Source organism: Protomyctophum bolini (assembly GCF_963924005.1).
Source record: "Protomyctophum bolini genome assembly, chromosome: 1".
Classification (NCBI taxonomy): Eukaryota; Metazoa; Chordata; class Actinopteri; order Myctophiformes; family Myctophidae; genus Protomyctophum; species Protomyctophum bolini.
Genome location: NC_137862.1, coordinates 27,414,623 through 27,434,590, shown reverse-complemented (window position 1 = coordinate 27,434,590; position 19,968 = coordinate 27,414,623). Strand labels below are relative to the sequence as shown.

The window sequence follows — 19,968 nt, the reverse complement described above, 5'->3', positions numbered from 1 at the left end:
CTTATGGCAGTTATGTCCTTGTTCGTTTCTGAATGTGCGCGTGCTATGTGAAGACGGAGATTCTTCCGGTACATGACTTTAGAGCAGTGCTGGCATCTGGAATGGGTATAGAGGGCTCAGAAGGGCTGGGCGCCTGAACACTGTGCATCGCGGGGCTGGCAGACTGACCACTGTGCATCGCAGGGCTGGCAGACTGAGGAGGGCTGGACAGCTGACCTGAATAGAGTTTGCACTTCGGCAGGTGTTTTCTCATCGCATCAGCCTTTAAAAGGGTGTTCTTACACCGCAGGGACAATGATAGTGTGCCTGAGATGTGTCTGATCTGCAGTTAAGACAGCATCTAATGATGCGCAGATCTAGAGGGAGGGGAGACATACAATATGACAAATTAATATACAGTATATAATATACACACACAGCACCAACTCATGAAGCGTTCTTACATTTCAAATGTACTTAAGGGGAAATCCATCCTTCATAGACCACTGGCAGTCACTAGACTGACTCACTGAACACACAAATTGCATGCGTTGCAGAGATGGAACCTGGGTGAAATGAGTGCATGAATAACACACCCTGCCTGGCCAAGGCCAACAGTCTGAATAAGTCCCAATGTCAATTTGAAAGATAATGAAAATGCCTCCTCTCTACAGTACATCCAGACATACATGCTAAAAATAAAAAACAAGTTTATACATACCTTCAAAAGCGATTGCAGTTTTAATATGAGCAGTGGTACAGTGTACAGCAGGTTGTACATTGTTTGAGCTGTACAGACTCATTGGTGGTCAATATGGAACGATGCATCTGCAACGATGCATCTGCAAGAAACAAGACAATTTTAACAATTACACTGAATTTGCAGAGCAGATAATCTACATCTGTAGACAGGCATAAAGGCCATAGATCTGTCAATTTGCCTATGCTGTAACAATAACAGTAATCTTTTTAAAGTATTAAACTAATAAAAATGATCCATCATTTAACAGACCTCACAAATTAAAATAATATGTCACCAGAAGCAGGGATGTATGTTGTATGCAGCCATGCTAGCTGTTGCTGAATAACCTAACACTTTGGCTACATGTTTAAGCATTTATTTCATATTTATGGTATTAATGGTAGTTTAGCTTCATAAGTTAGAATCGGAATATTGCTTGTTGTGTTAGTAAGAGGCTAAGCTACTCGAGCAGGCAAGAAAGAAAATAAAAACGAACTCATTAACTCCTGTTCATAAGGCTATAGTTTGCACTGCAGAACGTTTACATTTATATTAAGTTATACTTATAATATTAATATTGTCTTGCTGGTTTTACGTACCTTGCTTCGATGAGAGAGGAGAAAGAACAAGAAGCGTCTGGAAAGTGGAAAGAACTGCAGCAAACAGGCTGTAAGTGGTGCCAGATTTTGCAACAGAAATGTTGAAAAGAAGCCACTCAACAAATTGCAACAGATTAGCTAATTTAAATCTAATGTTCATCAACTGTTTGAAAATAGCAGAGCTAGAAGCATAGCAGCATATTAAATTAATAATAATATTAATAATAATACAAATAACGATAATAATACAAGTCGCTTATAATAAGCGGACATGGCATGCGGACAACAACAAGCTCCCATGGACCGCCCCCACCCTTGCAAATACTTCCTGATCAATGCCCTCCCCCCTCGCAGAGACTTCCTGATCAATCAATCCTGCCCTGCAGTCAGACGCTTCTCCATACGTCACCAGCTCTGTTCCTCTTGGGCTCCGTCGAGCTCAGCTCACAATCTGTCGCAGCCATCTTGCTTCTCATTTAGATGGGAGAGTGGACATTTAATGCAAATAAATTAATTATAGGTCCAGCAAGCAAATCATGATGGTCTGTTTGTGCTCAATAGGTCACAATAACATTCCGATTTTAGGTGTTGTGTTTTGTATGACATTTTCCCCAGTAGTAGTTTCATATCTATCTCAGCTTTTGCCTGATAGCACACATGCTAACGTTAGCAGCATTTGATGACAGGCTGCCACTTGCCATAGCAACGTACAGTGTGCGCAGATGGGAGAGTGGACATTTAATGCAAATAAATTAATTATAGGTCCAGCAAGCAAATCATGATGGTCTGTTTGTGCTCAATAGGTCACAATAACATTCCGAATTTAGGTGTTGTGTTTTGTATGACATTTTCCCCAGTAGTAGTTTCACATCTCTCAGCTTTTGCCTGATAGCACACATGCTAACGTTAGCAGCATTTGATGACAGGCTGCCACTTGCCATAGCAACGTACAGTGTGCGCAGATCTAACATGAGTTGCTTACAACAGAAACACACGGCCTTTTAACCACGCGACTTACACACAACAGGTCGGGAGTTATTAAACCGAACGTGGACGCTGTTTCAGTGTTACATTTGCTGCGCATATCGGATTAATTGTAACGGCATGCATGATAAATGTAACAACGCTAAAAAACACCATTAAACATATCGTTTTCAGCTTAAAGCAATTATATTTCATTGAAGCAACTCCTTAGCATTGTTTTCATACCATGGATGTGACAAGAAAATGTATCAAACATAAGGGAAATATTAAATAGTATCGGGTGTACCAGTTTGGCCATTTCTTTTTTTTCAATGGGGCAATACATTGATTAAACAAACGTTTGATTGATTGAGTTGTACCATGTTATACAACCCTAAACTCATTTTAGAATACACTACACAATACAATACAAATTTAGAACATATTTTGCACGTTTCATTTTTTAACTCAGAGATCCGTTTAGCTACACATGTAATATTTTCAGGCAACGGACCTACACATGTCAGCTACCATAAACCACTTCAAGTTATTAGGACGAAATAACTGACAGGAGTGACGGTGCTGTGCTGTGAGTAAACTAATAGGGGAGAGCCGCCAAGGATGTAACATTTTGCACGTTTAATCTTTTTACTCACAGATCCGTTTAGCTACACATGTGATATTTTCAGGCAACGGACCTACACATGTCAGCTACCATAAACCACTTCAAGTTATTTTGATAAAACAGGTCGGGAGTTATTAAACCGAACGTGGACGCTGTTTCAGTGTTACATTTGCTGCGCATATCGGATTAATTGTAACGGCATGCATGATAAATGTAACAACGCTAAAAAACACCATTAAACATATCGTTTTCAGCTTAAAGCAATTATATTTCATTGAAGCAACTCCTTAGCATTGTTTTCATACCATGGATGTGATAAGAAAATGTATCAAACATAAGGGAAATATTTAATAGTATCGGGTGTACCAGTTTGGGCTTTTCTTTTTTTTCAATGGGGCAATACATTGATTAAACAAACGTTTGATTGATTGAGTTGTACAATGTTATACAACCCTAAACTAATTTTAGAATACACTACACAATACAATACAAATTTAGAACATATAATATTGGCCAATATGTCAAATATGTAAATATTACATATAATGGCATTGAATGGAAGCGGACCATTTGTAACACATGTTACAAATGACCCGCTTTTGCAAGTTTTCTTTGCCGTTGCTTACAGACCAGAATGAACGTGAATTCCGTCTAAACACGATGCAAACTAATGAAGAACATAAGCATGAAGACATCCATGTGGATTTTTATTCACCAACACCAAAGAAAAAAAATGTAGCACACATATACTCCAGGTGTAAAATTATACGCATTTTGAAAAAAGTCAGATTTTCGCCAATAACTCCCCGTAGGACAAAGGTAAACACTTCAAACTTCCTGGGCACGTAGAGTACGTTGCTGTACACATACTGACGCGATGGCGTCATGGTGGCGTTGACCAATCAAGAGATAACGTCCATGTTACAACCGTGAAGCGTTACAACCTTGGCGGCTCTCCCCTACATTTGTTACTAACATTAGGTTGTGGCGAAGTAGAAACGTGGCGAGCAGATAGTGTGTTTTGGACAAACAGGCTAGGTATTGGTGTTGATTTGGGTCAACTGGACAAACAGCGTGGTGTTGTTTTGTGTCTGTGTTTGTGTTTGTGCGCCTCAGTGTGGCCGTACAGGTCATGTGCAACCTCTTCCACAGAGAGATGGAGACACTAAATCTCAGCTGGACAAACATGTTTGCATGCATGCTTCGCTGCCTTGCATGCTGTGTGCTACTGTTGAGTCTGTCACTTACTTTGACTGATTTATGGCATTGTCTTTCTGTTAAAATCCAACTATGTTCATTTAAGAACTCTGGGCATATAGGTCATTGTTTATTCACTGTGCACACGTGTAGCCTGTATGTCAGACTGTATGTGTGTCCCACAGTCACAATCCTTTAGTAATTAGGCTTTGGAAATATTCAGGACAAAACAATGGTACATTTCCAATAACCCATCCGTTACTACATGTGGAGTCAACTCCCGCCATTTATTTCTTCCCATAGTGCGTGGCGAAGTAGCTCTGGGATGAGTGTGCGCGAAGCGCGCACGAAATTCTAGTAAAGTAACAATGTAATTCAGGGGTGCCTTGAATGAAAAGGTTATTAATAGGCGTGACCCGAGCCAATGTTTGAGAACACGTATTGCTGCAGTCCATGCAGGGTCTTAGGGCTCCGGGACCTCTTCTACAGCGGGGCTGCCCCAAATGTTAGTATTATTAGTTTAGACCTGAGACGATTCTACAAAAGTGTCTTTTTCAGTTTTCAGAAAGTTTCTACGTATGTCAGCGGTGCTCAACCATTTTCATGTCAAGAACCCCCAGAATTATCTGTATTTGGCCGCGGCCCCCCATCTGAAAATATCTTGCTCCAAGGACCCCCCAGAAACAAACATGAGTTAAAAACGTTCGCTCTGAAAGAATATATATTCAATGATTTTTGGCCACATTTTCACAATTATTCAAAATATACAAGCCACTTCTGCAATACCCTTCGGAACCACGTAGGCATGCATTAATGACGATAATGAACACCCTCTCATGTAATATTGTTTAAGTATTTCCTACAGCTTCAAGCTTTAAGTCCAAAAATCTGAACTAACCCTTAGTATGAGTATGCTGTATGCGTTCAGATTGGAGCAGTGTAAAATGCACTGTACTGTGCTAATGTCGACAATCTTCAAATCACTTGTTCCTCTTGTAGATTTTCTTGGCAAAGTCGAGGAAGACGTCGTGAGGAAGGTTGTGGGCGTGTTGGGCGATGAGCTTCTGCAGCCGTCGGTAACTCTGCTCCTCGTGTTCGCGGTAGAGAGACGGCATCTGCAGCTCGGCGTACAAACGCTTCACCCTCGCCACGCTGGCGTCGTCACGGCGGCCATAGCACGCCTCCAACTCCGCTCTCTGCTCTGGGGTCGCCATCGCCCCCTGCAGGGCCGTGGCCACCAGCCAGCTGCATTTGTTATCCTGGATGTCCGTCCCGACCTTCCCGGTGACGGCCGGGTCTCCGTAGCAGTCCAGGTAGTCGTCCTGTATCTGGAAGAACTCGCCCATCTCCAGCAGAATGCGTCTGGCGTCGCTGTGCTCCTCTTCGCTCTCCATTCCCGCCATGTGCATTGCGGCGGCCACCGGCAGGTAGAAGGAGTAGAAGGCCGTCTTGTATTTGGCGATGGCCTTGTACCTCTCCATGGTGAACCTGCTGAGGTCTGTCTGACCGGGAGGAGCCGCCGTCATCAGGTCCAACGATTGGCCCAGCGCCGTCTTGAAGGAGGTCTCCGTGAACAGCTCCAGGAGGTGGACGTAGTAGCGCTGCTCCCGGCAGTGTCTCCTCAGCAGCCTGTAGATGGCGTGCTCCAGCAGGAACACGTCATTGACGGCGTCCAGACCGACGCCGTCCTTCTGGTGCCAGCAGGGCTGTCCCCGGCGGGTCACGGACCTGTCCATGATGTCGTCGGCCACCAGGAAGAACGCCTGGAGGAGCTCTATGCACCAGCCGACCAGCAGCGCTCGCCGCACGGCATCCTGGGTGAACTGGGCGGGCGGGACGAGCTTCCTCAGCGAGCCGATCACGGACAGGCCTCGGTTCCTCTTGCCCCCGGGGGCGTTGTACACCAACACGTCTCTCAGTCGGGTCAGGGCGTCGGCCAGCGCGGGGTCGGTCATGTCTCTCTCTGTGAGCTCCGTGACCACCTCGTCGAACTGATCCTGGAACAGTTGGGGGTCCGACGGCAGAGCCTTTTCACAGAGAGTCCCGTCAGAGGCGCTGCCCCCTTGCAGCGAGTAGGCACACGAGGAGGAGGCCTTAGTCCCGTTCGAGACGCTGTCGCCCATGAGCCCTGGAGAAGAACGGAACAGCACAGTGTTACCAGAAGTGTCGACGAATCAGCTCTCTGAATCAAAGCGAGAACAGGTCGATAAATGACAAGATCTGGCACGTATCGCTGGTAAACTGAGGGGGCGCAGTGACTTGTGTGGAGTCATTCGTATCTATAAATCCAAAAATGCGCATATATGGAAATCCCTGATGTCATCATTATGACATATTTGTGAAATATCTCTGCACGCATGTGTGTGTGTGTCCACAACAATCAAATTCCAGAGGGACCTCAGTGTGAAGTCCACCATGCTCACCATATCTATACCATTGTTCAAATGAACACGAAAAATGGTTAACCCAAGAAATGACTTATTTCCTATCAATTACATGAAGCCTTGAATTCATAGCGATTGTTTTGTTTTTGTCATAAATCAATAATTTTATGGCCGGCAATGTCTATTTGGTCATCTAAGAGTCATCTACTGCCTGATCTGGCAGTCTTTAATGTGAACAATCACAATCACGTGTCCAATAGGCACGTTAGCAGCGAGGAGACAGGACAAGCTGTCCTTCTCCCCCATAAAGATGCATGTTAAATTATGGGATTTCTCCATATAAATAATCCATAATTTCAGTAGCAAAGGCTTCCTTCTAAATCTAGTCAACCAGGCCTGCAGTAGGCTATGCACTGGGCAAATGTAAATGACATTATTTCAATAAACTACAAATACGAAGAAATGACAGAGGGAGAAATCAACTTTTAGCGACTACTGAGTATTATTGACATCACCTGGGTGGGTCAGTCGTGTAACTTTCTCGACATTAAGCCACGTATATGTTCAACAACACATGAGCCATGCAAAATAAGATTGACAGCTATGAGATGGCGAAAGCTTGACCTGCATAGGACAATCGCTTATTGGGGTGGGATTTAGCAAAGGGCTAATTGTTCTCAAAACATGAACTGATCAATCAAAACGCCTAAAAATGTTCCCTTTTCGATGAAGGTGGCATGAACGTGTCGTAAACTACAGGTATGGACGGAGTTTGGCTGTCGCATAACCTTTTTTAATATTAATTTCAACAGGATCATGCAAACCTTTCATTGGATTCCCTCACTGTGAATGTGCCAGTTAAAACAAACTTAGCTTTAAAAGTTTGGGCAAAAATGTTGGTGCATCAGCACAATCTCATCAAAATGTTGTCAGTTATCATTAATCGTCAAACCTCATCACAGGCATGTTCCACTTTGTTCCAGCTTTGTTCTCGACAAACTCAGAAAGAATGGCTTTGCGTTATTCTGTTTGGTGGCAACAATGACAGCTCCATCTCTGGAATCTGGAACAACAAGTGTGTGTGCTCTGTGTGTAGTTGATGTGGCCTATAGTGGTATTTTCCAAGTGTGTAGAATCATAATAGCTACTTACAGCTAACCTACTTCTGTCTCCATTTTAACAGAGACGTACGTCGTTAACCCATTTGCTATCAGCGACTATACTCTAACCCACTTACGTCCTGTGTAGCGTAGAAACCATACCAGCCTACCTTGCAGTGGAGAACACGTGGCACAACCCATTTCTGTCCTGCCTATTGATGTATGTTTAGTTCCTGAAGGACACACGCACGCACGCACGCACGCACACACACACACAGAGAGAGAGAGAGAGAGAGAGAGAGAGAGAGAGAGCTAGAGAGAGAGAGAGAGAGAGAGAGGGAGAGACACACGCTCCAACTGCTGTGGACATTTTAAATAAGACATTTTTTAAATAGTTTCACCACCTAATCCCCACAGCCCATGATCACTGTTGCTGCCTTATGGGAATGCATTTTATATAATATTTTAATGCATTGTGAATTTTATGTAATGTTTTTATTGTTGTAAACTGACTTCCGGTGTGCCACTTTCCATTTTATGTCAAATTTATTGGACAAAAAAGTTTTCTTATATTATTTTCTTATATTTATATTTTATAATGTATTATACAGTATAAGCACAATAAGTGATTTGTAAGGGTTAGATATAAGCAACCATATTAATAGTATGATGATGATGAATAATCATAAGACACTATAATGGTTATATTAGTTAATAATTATTGTATTGTCGTTGGATAAGATGTTGTCCACAATTCCATGCTGTATTCATGTGATACCAATACCATTAGGGGAGACAACAGGCAGATATGTTAATCAAAATAACAATTATTCTACAATGTCTAATTGTGTAGACTTCTTGCAAATTAACAGATGCAGATGTTTATCAATAATGTAACTATTGACATAAAATGAAAATGAGTTACACACACATTTCGATTTCTTTATTTGAATCCACAAATTACAATTAATTTTACAAGGAAACAAATATAACGGGGTTGACAGTTCATGTTCACTTAAGGATACACATGGCACCTCCTTCTCCACACAGACAAACTGCCTATAACAGACGAGACAGAACAGTATTTGGCTATGAACAAATGGACGTTAAAACGTAAAATATTCCAATGCTCTTCCTCATTAAACACTAAACAAACTAGATGGTACATAAGAAATACACAGTCAAGTTGATTTTCTTAGGTCTGCACTTGTTTCTACAGGACAATGGAGAATGGCAGTGAGTGCATGCGGATGCCAAGAAAAAATGGAAACACCAAACAATCCAGTCTGGCAGTTCAGGCCACAACAATATGTAGGACTCGAGATTAATAATGTCAAATAAAAGAGAAGCAATGAGAAAGTCAAGGACATCATTGTCCTTGTATTGTGTACATGGTGGGGTAGGAAACTGATGAAACTGATGAAAACACAAGAGACGAGAAGCAAAGCTTACGGTACAATCTATCTGTTAATAGTAATTAAGCATGGAGATGATTAAGATACATTCCTTTCTGTTTCCGTTACAATAGTTAGATTTGTCATTCCACCCTCCCACCCAAAAAACAATAGACTCTGCTCTGCAACACTGTTTGTGTTGGTGTTGGCATGCGTCGGTGTGCGCGAGCGCGTATGTGGGCGTTATTGTTATTGCTGCCGTTATAACTATAGTGGTTGCCCAAAGGGCAACCACTATAGTTATTGTCACACTTTATTATTATTCTTCCGGAGTAACCTTATTATTCTTCCGGAGTAATGCCCGTCCACCACACAGACCACGCATAAGAACATTTTGAACAGTGTCGTTTGCCAGACTGTGGATGGCTGTGGATATAGTGCTCACGTCCACCTCTTACTAAGATGGAAAGCCCACAGTGACACCACTGTGGGTTTTTTTAAATCATGCACGTATATGAAGGGGACATTCACCGCGGGAGACAAAAGAGTCTATTGTGATTGATGCTTTTCTACTAAAACACATTTAGGCAAACTGGCAGCAGAGTCTTAGTCATTAGTCTCTATTCCTGCCTCCGACTGCAGAGATCCACTTGATATTCAGAGTTGGAAGTGAGGCTCAGAGTAATGGATGCATTAGAAGAGATATTTGATGACAGCATGGCTAGGGGGTGCTGGGCCCCGTAGGATAGACCTAGGGGTCTATCTAAATATATAAAGCTGCGTAAGTTGAGATTGAGTGTTGAGCAGGGCCCAAACAATGGTTAACGTTGTTGCTATCCCCGAGGCCGCAATGGCCACAGGCGAGGTATGTCTTCGCTCCTGGGAGTGAGTGAGTCAGTCAGTCAGTCAGTCAGTCAGTCAGTCAGTCAGTCAGTCAGTCAGTCAGTCAGTCAGTCTGTCTGTCTGTCTGTCTGTGAGCAGCTAATCTCAGGCACAGCTGGACCGATGGGTGTGAAAACCGAGGAAGAAGATCCACCACAATTATTTTCAAAGTGGCCTGTTATAGTGCAGCCATTAGACCGATTTTTGCAATATACATTTTATGCTACTATTATTTGTCCAACCCACATTGCTACACGCCTTATTTCTGTAGTCATATGATCATGTATCTGAGGCTCTAACCTCTCTCTCTCTCTCTCTCTCTCTCTCTCACAGCTTTGAGAGATGGGGAGAGACAGACGTATATAGCGACAAAGAGAAACAGTGTGTATGTATGCTACATTTCAAGTTGTAAAATTGGATTATTGGCTGATCAATGATAACTGGCACAAGGCATGGATAATCAGACTGTGAAAATAACAGAGAGAGAGTTTGAACGACATAATTGTGTGCGATATAAGACCGGGTATCATGCATTCTGCACAGTGCACAAGTTACGAAGCATTTTTCTAACCATCCCCTGTCTTCTCTCTTCTCTCTGGCTCTGTACAGTTTGAGAGACAAGGAGAGAGATAGTAACAACGATAAACTGTGTGTGTGTGTGTGTGTGTGTGTGTGTGTGTGTGTGTGTGTGTGTGTGTGTGTGTGTGTGTTTGTGTGCGCGCGTGCGTGCATGTGTGTGTCGCTTCCGCGTGTTGTCGCCAAACAGGCCGACAGAGCATAAACAGTGTCGTTGCTGTCCAGAGGAAACCTCATAACTCTATTCCATAAATCAGTGCTATTGAACACAACATATTTGTTTCGAAAATATTGAACCAATGGAAAGTAGTAAAAAAAACTCCATTGGACCCTCAAACTGTCTGCTAAAACAGCTAACTCCATCACCTCTCTCCTTCTCATGCAAGTAATTGACAATATCTAAAGGCACAACACCAACTTTGATGAGGCAGTATGTATCTAATTTCCTGAGATATATAGTATTATAATAAATTATATTGAGATTCAGGTATAGTGGGTTGATTGTTTTCCCCGTTGGAACAGCGTGACTGTCCATGTCCTGACCAGCTCCATAGGCCGATGTCGATTTAGGGAACAACTGTCTCTGTCATGACGGGCAGCGATGAACGTGCACGGTGTCGCCTGGATCAAGGACAGTTCTGCTCAAGAGGGGCGCAACAACGCAAGCGTAACAAAAACTAAACTAAACAGAATTTGTTATGTGTGCACGAAACATGCACGCACGCAACAAATTAATTGGACTGCTGTCATGAATTGGCTCACATCATGACAAAAAGGGAGACGACACACAGGATTAAACTTAACATTATTTTATTTATAACTAAAATAAGGCTTGAACGGTGCAAAATGTATGAGGTGTGAGTGGTCAGTGAGTGACATAGTGTAAAGTGTGTATGGCTGTGTGAACATGGACTGTATGTGCAAGTGCAGAAAGCAACTGAACTGAAACTACTTCAAACAAACGTAACCAAACAAGCAGTGTGACCTGTGCAAGGGAGAGAAGAAACCCGGTCGCAATGTGACTAACCAATCAGGAAGTAGACAGGCAAATCGACCAATGACAAAGCTTCTAGGACAATCTTTGAATGCAGATTGCGGCCCCTAGATGTGTCACAGAGACTACATTTTTTGGGAGTGTTCTACCCATTACTGGCTGTCTGAAAAAAAAGAAGAAAAAAGGTCATTCAAATATTGCCATATTATTGCTTATAGCAACTTTAAGGCTGGGGCCGAAGGCTACTCTGTCTGTGTGTCCGGTGACACACAGACAGAGTATCAAGGGGGGATATAATTTCCTCTACCTTTGGCATGCTGAAAGGTGGATTTTCAGTCCTGTTTTAAAGGACGCCAGGGATTTGCATTTTTTGAGGGAGGGAGTCAGGGCATTCCACACTTGGGTTGCAGTGCTGTAGAAAGAGAATTTGCCCATGTTTGTTTTGAAAGTGGGTGGTACCAGATCGTTGTTCTCCCTTCCTTTTGTATTGTGGCTGTGGGAGTTGTTCACTTTTTCTCCATATGGTTACTCCATAGGATTACTTCAGCCCACTTTGGCAATTTTAAAAAGGCAGATCTGCAAGCACACACAAAAGCTCTTTGAAGAGTCACTCACTTACTCTGTGACACTTTCACGTGAAAGACCCCCAAAATGACACTCATTAGCCTGCGGACCCCCATTCGAAAGGATATGCTAGGGACCCCCATGTTAATTTAACTCTGAGAGTGTACAAATGGAACCAAACTGACCCATTAAGGTCCGTTTTTGTACGCTCTCAGAGTTACAGGGCCCATTTTGGTTCCAAACTATCATTTAGCTGGGGCAGGGACCCCCTCAAGGACCCCTGGGGGACCCCGGACCCCACTTTGGGAACCACTGCCCTATAGCATTCCTATTCTGGGGCGAGCTTTCAACAAAAACAGCAAACCCACAAGCTCACCACACGTCATGACACATCAGCTGTATGGGGTGTTTCCAAAATCAGACCCATCTGAACTGAGTGGTGTGGTGCTGTACTGTACTTGTAGGTTACTGTACTTGGAGGCTACTGTACTTGTACTGTACTTGTACTGTACTGTACGTGTGCGCGTGCGTGAGTGCGTGTGTCTGTGTGTGACGCTTGGTGGTGAAAAAACGGTTATTCCGTGCTTACATAGATACAGACACAGAGACAGACAAACACACATCGCTGCATTTAGAAGAAGATGCCCTGTGTTTGACTCTTCTCCTCTCATGTCCTCCCCTCCCCTCCTCCCCTCGCCTATACACTCATTCCACTCCCCGCGAGCCCTGTAACCATCCCACTCTCATCTCCTCTCCTCTCCTCTCCTCTCCTCTCCTCTCCTCTCCTCTCCTCTCCTCTCCTCTCCTCTCCTCTCCTCTCCTCTCCTCTTAAAGAATGATCCAACGTTCCAATGTTCCAGAGACGGAAGATATTATAAAGATGGGCAGAGAGCTCCAGTTATAGGGTATTTCCAAGCATGGAGCCGTTGTACCTCACAGCAGATCCACTCAGAGCCATGGTATTCTGTTCTTTCCATCGCATATTCCTGTTTATTTTATGGATTCTTTGGAGTGAGAGAGATAATTTAGCTGAGCAAGGACTAAGGCACGGTGTTTCTTAAAGATGAGGTTTCAGTGAACATATATACTCTGTGTCTCGAAGGGCTTTAAGAACAAAACTCACCGGGAGGGTTTTCATTGTACTGCAAATCCATCCTCAGCAACGGGCTGACACCACATACAAAATAGGATAAAAGCATGCACGAATGCACAAACGCTGTCAACGCACGCACGCACACACAGGAACTAAAAGGAACTAAAACTGTAACAATAATAGGCTAAAATGTCAAATCTATTTTCTATTCATTAAAGATCTGGAGAGAGAGAGATGTGGAGATCCCTGTTACTGAATAAACACTATATTGCTCATTAATTACAGAAAATATTATCTCTCTATACTTTTTCATTTTCTATTAGCCTATTATTATTATTATTATTATTATTATTTTTTTTTCAAAAACATCCCTTACCTTTAACTTATATACTTTATAATGGAAGTGTATGGTAATCAGATAAGGCTGAATACCAAATATGGAGTCACAATTTATAGATATGTCATAAATGACTGTCGACGTATAAATTGGAACACACACACAATAGTTTGAAGATTATTTGAGAAAAGCAACCAAGCCAATGCGGATGCCGGTCCGTTATCAATATTGACACACCGTGTAAATCAGCCGAAATGGAGGCGGTTTCCCGCATGCCGATGTTCCATTTTAATCTGAAAGAGGCCGGGGAGTTCCAGTTTAGCCCATCTGTCCATCAGTTTATCCTAAAGAACTACGGTGAGAATCCAGACAATTATACTGAGCAGCTGAATGAGCTGAAAGCACTACGACAGAGTGCGGTGAACGTGACCAGGGATTCTAAGGGATGCAACACACTGAGGAAGTACTTTGGTCAACTGCATTTCCTCCAAAGCCGCGTGCCTCTGGAACCGGGCCAGGAGGCTGCTGTGCCGGTTTCATGGAAAGAGACCTCTGGAAAGACTGTCACCCATGATGACGTCCGCTATGAGCAAGCCTGTGTGCTGTACAACATAGGTGCCCTGCATTCCATGTTGGGAGCTATGGATAGTAGGGTGTCTGAGGAGGGGATGCAAGTTTCATGCACACACTTCCAATGTTCAGCTGGGGCTTTCACTTACCTAAGCGACCACTTTAGCCACAACTTCAGTGTGGACATGAGTGTCCATATCCTCAAGCTAAACATCAGTCTCATGCTGGGCCAGGCTCAGGAGTGTCTCCTGGAGAAGTCCATGTTGGGCAACACAAATAGCCTCCTGGTGGCACGCATCAGTGCACAGGTGATGGATTTCTATAAGGAAGCCTGTAGGATCCTGGAAAACTCGGAGACTGCCTCCATGCTGGGAAAAAGCCAGAACGTCTGGAGGAAATTGCTCCACGTGAAGGTATATTACTTTGCTGCTATTGCACATCTCCACATGGGGAAACAAGCTGAGGAACAGCAGAACCATGGAGAGCGGTTGTCCTACCTGAAAAGCTCTTTAAGCAAACTCCATGATGCCATCAAGCTGGCTAAGGGTCAGCCAGACATTGTTAATGAGGCCTTGAGAGTTTCCATGGATGATATTGAGGGCAAGTTCAACTCTGCTAAGAAAGACAACGAATTCATCTATCATGAGACGGTTCCTTCTTTGGAGACACTGGGGTCAGTCAAACGTGCCTGCCTGGTGAAGGCCCTGCCAGTCAACCCTACTGATCCCAGTGTCACAGGACCCGACCTGTTCGATAAGCTAGTGCCGATGGTAGTCCACGAGGCTTCGTCTCTTTACAGCGAGGAGAAGGCGAAGCTGCTACGTGACATCATATCCAAGATAGAAAGCAATAATGACAGCTTAGAGCAATTTATGGACTCACTGGGGCTCGAGCCAGCATCAGAGGACAACCTGGACATGTACAACCAAATACCTACCGTTTTGATGGAAAAGTGCGCTGCTCTCAGTGTCAGGCCAGACATCAGCAAGAGACTGGTTCAGTCCATGAAAGACCTCTCGAGTCTCCCCGTCAACGTGGAGGCCGTCCTGAAGGAGATCCAGGATGTGCTGGCGGAAGGTGAGGCTAATAGGCAAGCAGAATTGCACCCGCCCGCCAAGGCTCAAGCTCTGGCTGAGATCCACAGGGACCTGGATAAGTACACGGAGGTTCACAACAAGGCCAGCCTCACCAATACAGAGCTCCACCGTGCCATGAACCTACACATCAGCAACCTGCGTCTGCTGCGAGGACCACTGGATGGCCTGAAAGATGCCCTCCCCAAGCCCCAGCTCACTGAAACAGATGTAGCAGTGATCCAAGGCATGAAGCGGATCCTTGGGAAGGTGCAGGAGATGCGAGATCAGAGGGGTTCACTGGAGAAACAGCTCCGTGAACTAATCCAGCAGGATGACATTACTTCCACACTGGTCACGACGGAACGAGCGGACATGAAGCATGTGTTTGAGGAGCAGCTGAAAAAGCATGACCAAGTGAAGCTGTACATCGACCAAAATCTGGCAGCCCAGGTGAACATCCTGAAGGCCCTAACTGAGACAAATGTCCAATTTGCATCAGTCCGCAAAGGCCTGTGTCAGACAAAGCAGCAGTGGAACACCACCGTCCAAACACTGGTGGCCTCTTATGAATCCTATGATGACCTGATAAAAATATCACAGGAAGGTAAGGAGTTCTATGAAGACCTAGAGGCCAAGGCAGTGTGCCTGTTGCAGAAGGTCAAAACACCCTGTACAGCCAGAACAGAGAAACGGAAAGCCACCCTGGACACGGATGCACCGAAAAAGCCTTCACCACGTCCCATCAGGCCCAAGCCCTCACTGCAGCCCAAAGTTTTAGTTTTCAGCCAGGACGACCCAGAGTTGGCAAAGCTCAACACAACCATCCAGACACTGGAGGAAGGACACCTTCCAGAGGAGCTTCACAGCCTCCCCCCTGAACCCCCCTCCCTTCCAACCACTGGTGCTCGTATAGCCAGCCCACAGACCTTCCTATCCCCAGGTGTCGGCCACGTCTACACATCTGAACACATCACACAACCCTGGCCTAGTGCACCAGGGAATAGTGTCCATGGTCATTGTTTTCCTTCAGTGGCCCCTGCTCTTGTCCGACCCTCCACCACTGCAGTTGATCCCATCCAGGCTTTTAATTCAAATTACACTCAATCTTCTCTCCTCCCTGTGCCACCTACAGCCTCCTCCGGCTACACTGTACCACCACCATCAAGGCCAGTATATCCCCCATTCATGCAGCAGGAAGAGGTGTTCATACAGTACCCCCAACGCGCAGAACGACAGCCTCCCCAGGGATACCAAGCTGCTCCCTCTGTTCCTCAAACCCCTGTCCAGGCCCAACAGGGCTCCACACTTCATTGCATGCCTCCACAACAAAGACCACCAGGTATGCTTCCCCAGTATCAGCAAGCATTCCCAAGCATTCAACCTCAGCCATATCCTCAACATGGTTACCAGCTACAGTCTCAAATACTCAGAGGCTATCAGTCACAACACCTCCCCCTGCAACATCCCCACATGTTGATGATGCCAGGCTCCATGCCAAGGCCACATCAGGGCAAGGTGCTATCACACATTGTCATCCCTCAGGTACCTCCCACTTCACAGGTCATGCCACCTGTATCTCAACCTTACATGCACTCTGCAAGCCAGAAGTTACCACACATGGTTCAAATGATTCCAGGAGAGCAAATGGCATCCGGTCACAGACAGCCAGTGCCACCCACAGGTCAGGTGTTCCCCCCACTCTCACAGAATTCTTACATAACACATAATAAGCCATTGCTGCCTAGATGGGGGAAAAGCCTTCCACAAAATACTCGTATTGGCCCTAGCAGTCAGGGGCACCTGCCATGGAGTTCCATGCTCCTGCCATCCAACTCACTGTTATCACATCACCCCCAACCTGGTCAATTGACCAGGTCTGTAGTCATACAACCCATGCCCCAACAGCCCATGCAAATGTTCAGTCAACCCCAGCTTCTACAGCCAGCAGCAATTAACTACCCACAGGGGCGTCTTCTGATTCCTCAGCAGCCACTAGCTCCTCGGGTTGTGGCCCAGCTGCATCATCAGGCTCCCCTACCCATGACATATTCACAGCAACCCCAAGCCTCCACTATGAACCCTGCTGCTGCACCAGGGACTAGCGGTCCACCAGGTGCCCTGCAGCAACCTACCACCATGGGCACCCATGGTCCACAGGTCTCTCCTACACAACACATCATCCGGTGCTCTCCTGGAGATCCCCCAGTGACCCAACTGCCCAACACTACACCACCCTCACCCTCCCATTCTCTGTTTCCTGCCCTCACCTCTCTGGGACTGACCTCTCGGCAGAGATCATGTCCAGCTCCCACCCCAGGAGGTGCAGCTTCACTTCCATTGACTTCTGCTTTTGCATTCTCTCCTTCCGTCTCCCAATTCCCGCACCACAACTCCAGTAAATATGACATCTTCTCTAGTCCTGAAAGCCAACCCAGAGGTGCCAGGGCCCTGCAACCCATCAAAGCCGACCCTCAGGATGGGGAGCAGCGCAAGAAGAGCGCTAAAGGCATCTTAATATCAATCCAGAGTGACCCCTACGAAGGCCCAAAGAGCGTTGCCCACCTCCATGATGAACTAGAATGTTACAGGGCCCAGGTAGAATCCCTTGAACACCCCTCGGAAAATGATAGAGGTCTGTCCATGCTGGACGCCCGTTGGAAAGAGCTCTATGACCAGCAGGAGAAAGATGCCCAGCAGCTGTCGATCGCAATCGCCCGCTGCTACACTACGAAGAACCGTCACCAAGACATCATGCCCTATGACTTCAACCGCGTGGTGCTGCGCTCGGGCAAAGACGACTACATCAACGCCAGCTATGTGGAGGAGCTGTCGCCGTACTGCCCGCGGCTCATCACCTCACAGGCTCCTCTCGCTAACACGGCAGCAGACTTCTGGCTGATGGTATACGAACAGAAGGTGTCACTGGTGGTCATGCTGGTGTCAGAACAGGAACTGGACAACGGAAAAGTTCTGCACTACTTTCCGACAGAGTGCGGTCAGCAGCTCTCTCAGGGACCGATCACACTCACGCTGACAACACAGAAGACTGCACCCGCCCACTTGGAGCGCATGTTCAGCCTCCAGTGTGATGACCAGAGCCTGAGACGCACCGTCTTCCACCTCCAGTTCACCTCTTGGCCTGAACTGGGTCTACCCGACAGTTCAGGTAACCTGCTACGTTTCATTCAGAAGGTTCATGGACACTACCTCCCCCAGACGCCCTCACACATGCCCATAGTGGTGCACTGCAGCTCGGGTGTGGGACGCACTGGGGCCTTCTGCCTACTCTACGCAGCCTTGCAGGAGTTGGAGGCTGGGCATGGAATGCCAGACCTGCCTTTTCTGGTGAGAAAAATGAGACGGCAAAGGAAGAACATGCTGCAAGAAAAGCTCCACCTAAAGTTCTGCTATGAGGCCGTTCTGAAGCACGCAGAGCAGGTCCTCCAGCGGCACGGTGTCACTAACGTCCCCTGTGGAGCAGAGCAGGTCCTCCAGCGGCACGGTGTCACTAACGTCCCCTGTGGAGCAGAGCAGGTCCTCCAGCAGCACGGTGTCACTAACGTCCCCTGTGGAGCAGAGCAGGTCCTCCAGCGGCACGGTGTCACTAACGTCCCCTGTGGAGCAGAGCAGGTCCTCCAGCAGCACGGTGTCACTAACGTCCCCTGTGGAGCAGAGCAGGTCCTCCAGCGGCACGGTGTCACTAACGTCCCCTGTGGAGCTGAGCAGGTCCTCCAGCAGCACGGTGTCACTAACGTCCCCTGTGGAGCAGAGCAGGTCCTCCAGCGGCACGGTGTCACTAACGTCCCCTGTGGAGCAGAGCAGGTCCTCCAGCGGCAAGGTGTCACTAATGTCCCCTGTGGAGCAGAGCAGGTCCTCCAGCAGCACGGTGTCACTAACGTCCCCTGTGGAGCAGAGCAGGTCCTCCAGCGGCACGGTGTCACTAACGTCCCCTGTGGAGCAGAGCAGGTCCTCCAGCAGCACGGTGTCACTAACGTCCCCTGTGGAGCAGAGCAGGTCCTCCAGCAGCACGGTGTCACTAACGTCCCCTGTGGAGCAGAGCAGGTCCTCCAGCAGCACGGTGTCACTAACGTCCCCTGCGGCAAGACCACCAACTCTGTAGCCACGAAGCCTTACTCCAGTCGGGAGTCACAGCAGGATATTGTCCTCGCAGGAGACATGCCTATCAGCAGCATCCTAGCCACCGGTGATAAGCTTGGCATCCAGCCCCCTGGTGCTACAGATCTTTCCATAGATGCTGGTGCCCCTTGTGCCCTGGAAGAACAGGTCTCCACCATGCTACCTGGCCTGTCTCTGGTAGGGGGCGTCCAGCCGTCCCAGCTCCCCTCCTCCCCAACCAGTTCCCCAATGAAAGTAAATTCCCCACTACCCATTGACATGAATAAGACCTCCCCACCATCTTCTCCTACGGCCAGCCAGCAACCGATCCCAAAGGCATTGCCCAACTTCAAGTCACCTCCTCTCTCTTCTGCTCCGGATCCTTCATCCCTGGAGCTGCTGGCCTCCATGACACCTGCAGCCTTCTCCATGGAGGAAAGGGGCAGGGAAAGACGGGTTAGTAAGAAGAGTTTCCTGCAACCGGCTGAAAGCCAAGGTCTACAGTGCCAGGATACAGGAGACGATCCACTCAGCAGTGGCATCCTGAACCCACTCTGGGGTCTCAACAAGAGCTGAGACACACACACCTATTGTTGGATTTCTGCCCTTATTGCCCAGCATCACTCTAGCCCTTAGCTATCAGCACTAGTAGGCCATTAGGCATGAGATGATGCAAAGTAAGGATCTTAAACAAGACATTTGTACACAACGTCTGCATATTGTCTTCAAATGTATTAATAGAATTTGAATGGGTTTCCCATTATTCATTTTTTATTT

At 46.4% G+C, this 19,968-nt stretch overlaps 2 protein-coding genes and 1 long non-coding RNA gene across 3 annotated transcripts; 1 reads left to right on the top strand and 2 right to left on the bottom strand.

The window, feature by feature from the left end:
• Positions 1-273: 273 nt before the first annotated feature.
• Positions 274-1,349, bottom strand: LOC308321905. The gene is made up of 3 exons (XR_013964666.1): positions 1,321-1,349; positions 701-821; positions 274-356 (listed from the first exon to the last, which is right to left on the bottom strand). It is a non-coding gene; the product is annotated as an uncharacterized lncRNA (long non-coding RNA).
• A 3,736-nt stretch (positions 1,350-5,085) lies between these two features.
• Positions 5,086-7,790, bottom strand: LOC308319904 (farnesyl pyrophosphate synthase-like; the record flags this gene model as incomplete). The annotated part of the gene is made up of 2 exons (XM_080770134.1): positions 5,086-6,233; positions 7,727-7,790. The coding sequence occupies 2 exons, from the start codon at positions 7,788-7,790 to the stop codon at positions 5,086-5,088; spliced, it is 1,212 nt and encodes a 403-aa protein (XP_080626260.1).
• A 5,893-nt stretch (positions 7,791-13,683) lies between these two features.
• Positions 13,684-19,767, top strand: LOC308319894 (tyrosine-protein phosphatase non-receptor type 23-like; the record flags this gene model as incomplete). The annotated part of the gene is made up of 4 exons (XM_080770120.1): positions 13,684-16,026; positions 16,208-16,414; positions 16,981-18,525; positions 19,150-19,767. The coding sequence occupies 4 exons, from the start codon at positions 13,684-13,686 to the stop codon at positions 19,765-19,767; spliced, it is 4,713 nt and encodes a 1,570-aa protein (XP_080626246.1).
• Between the last annotated feature and the right edge of the window lie 201 nt (positions 19,768-19,968).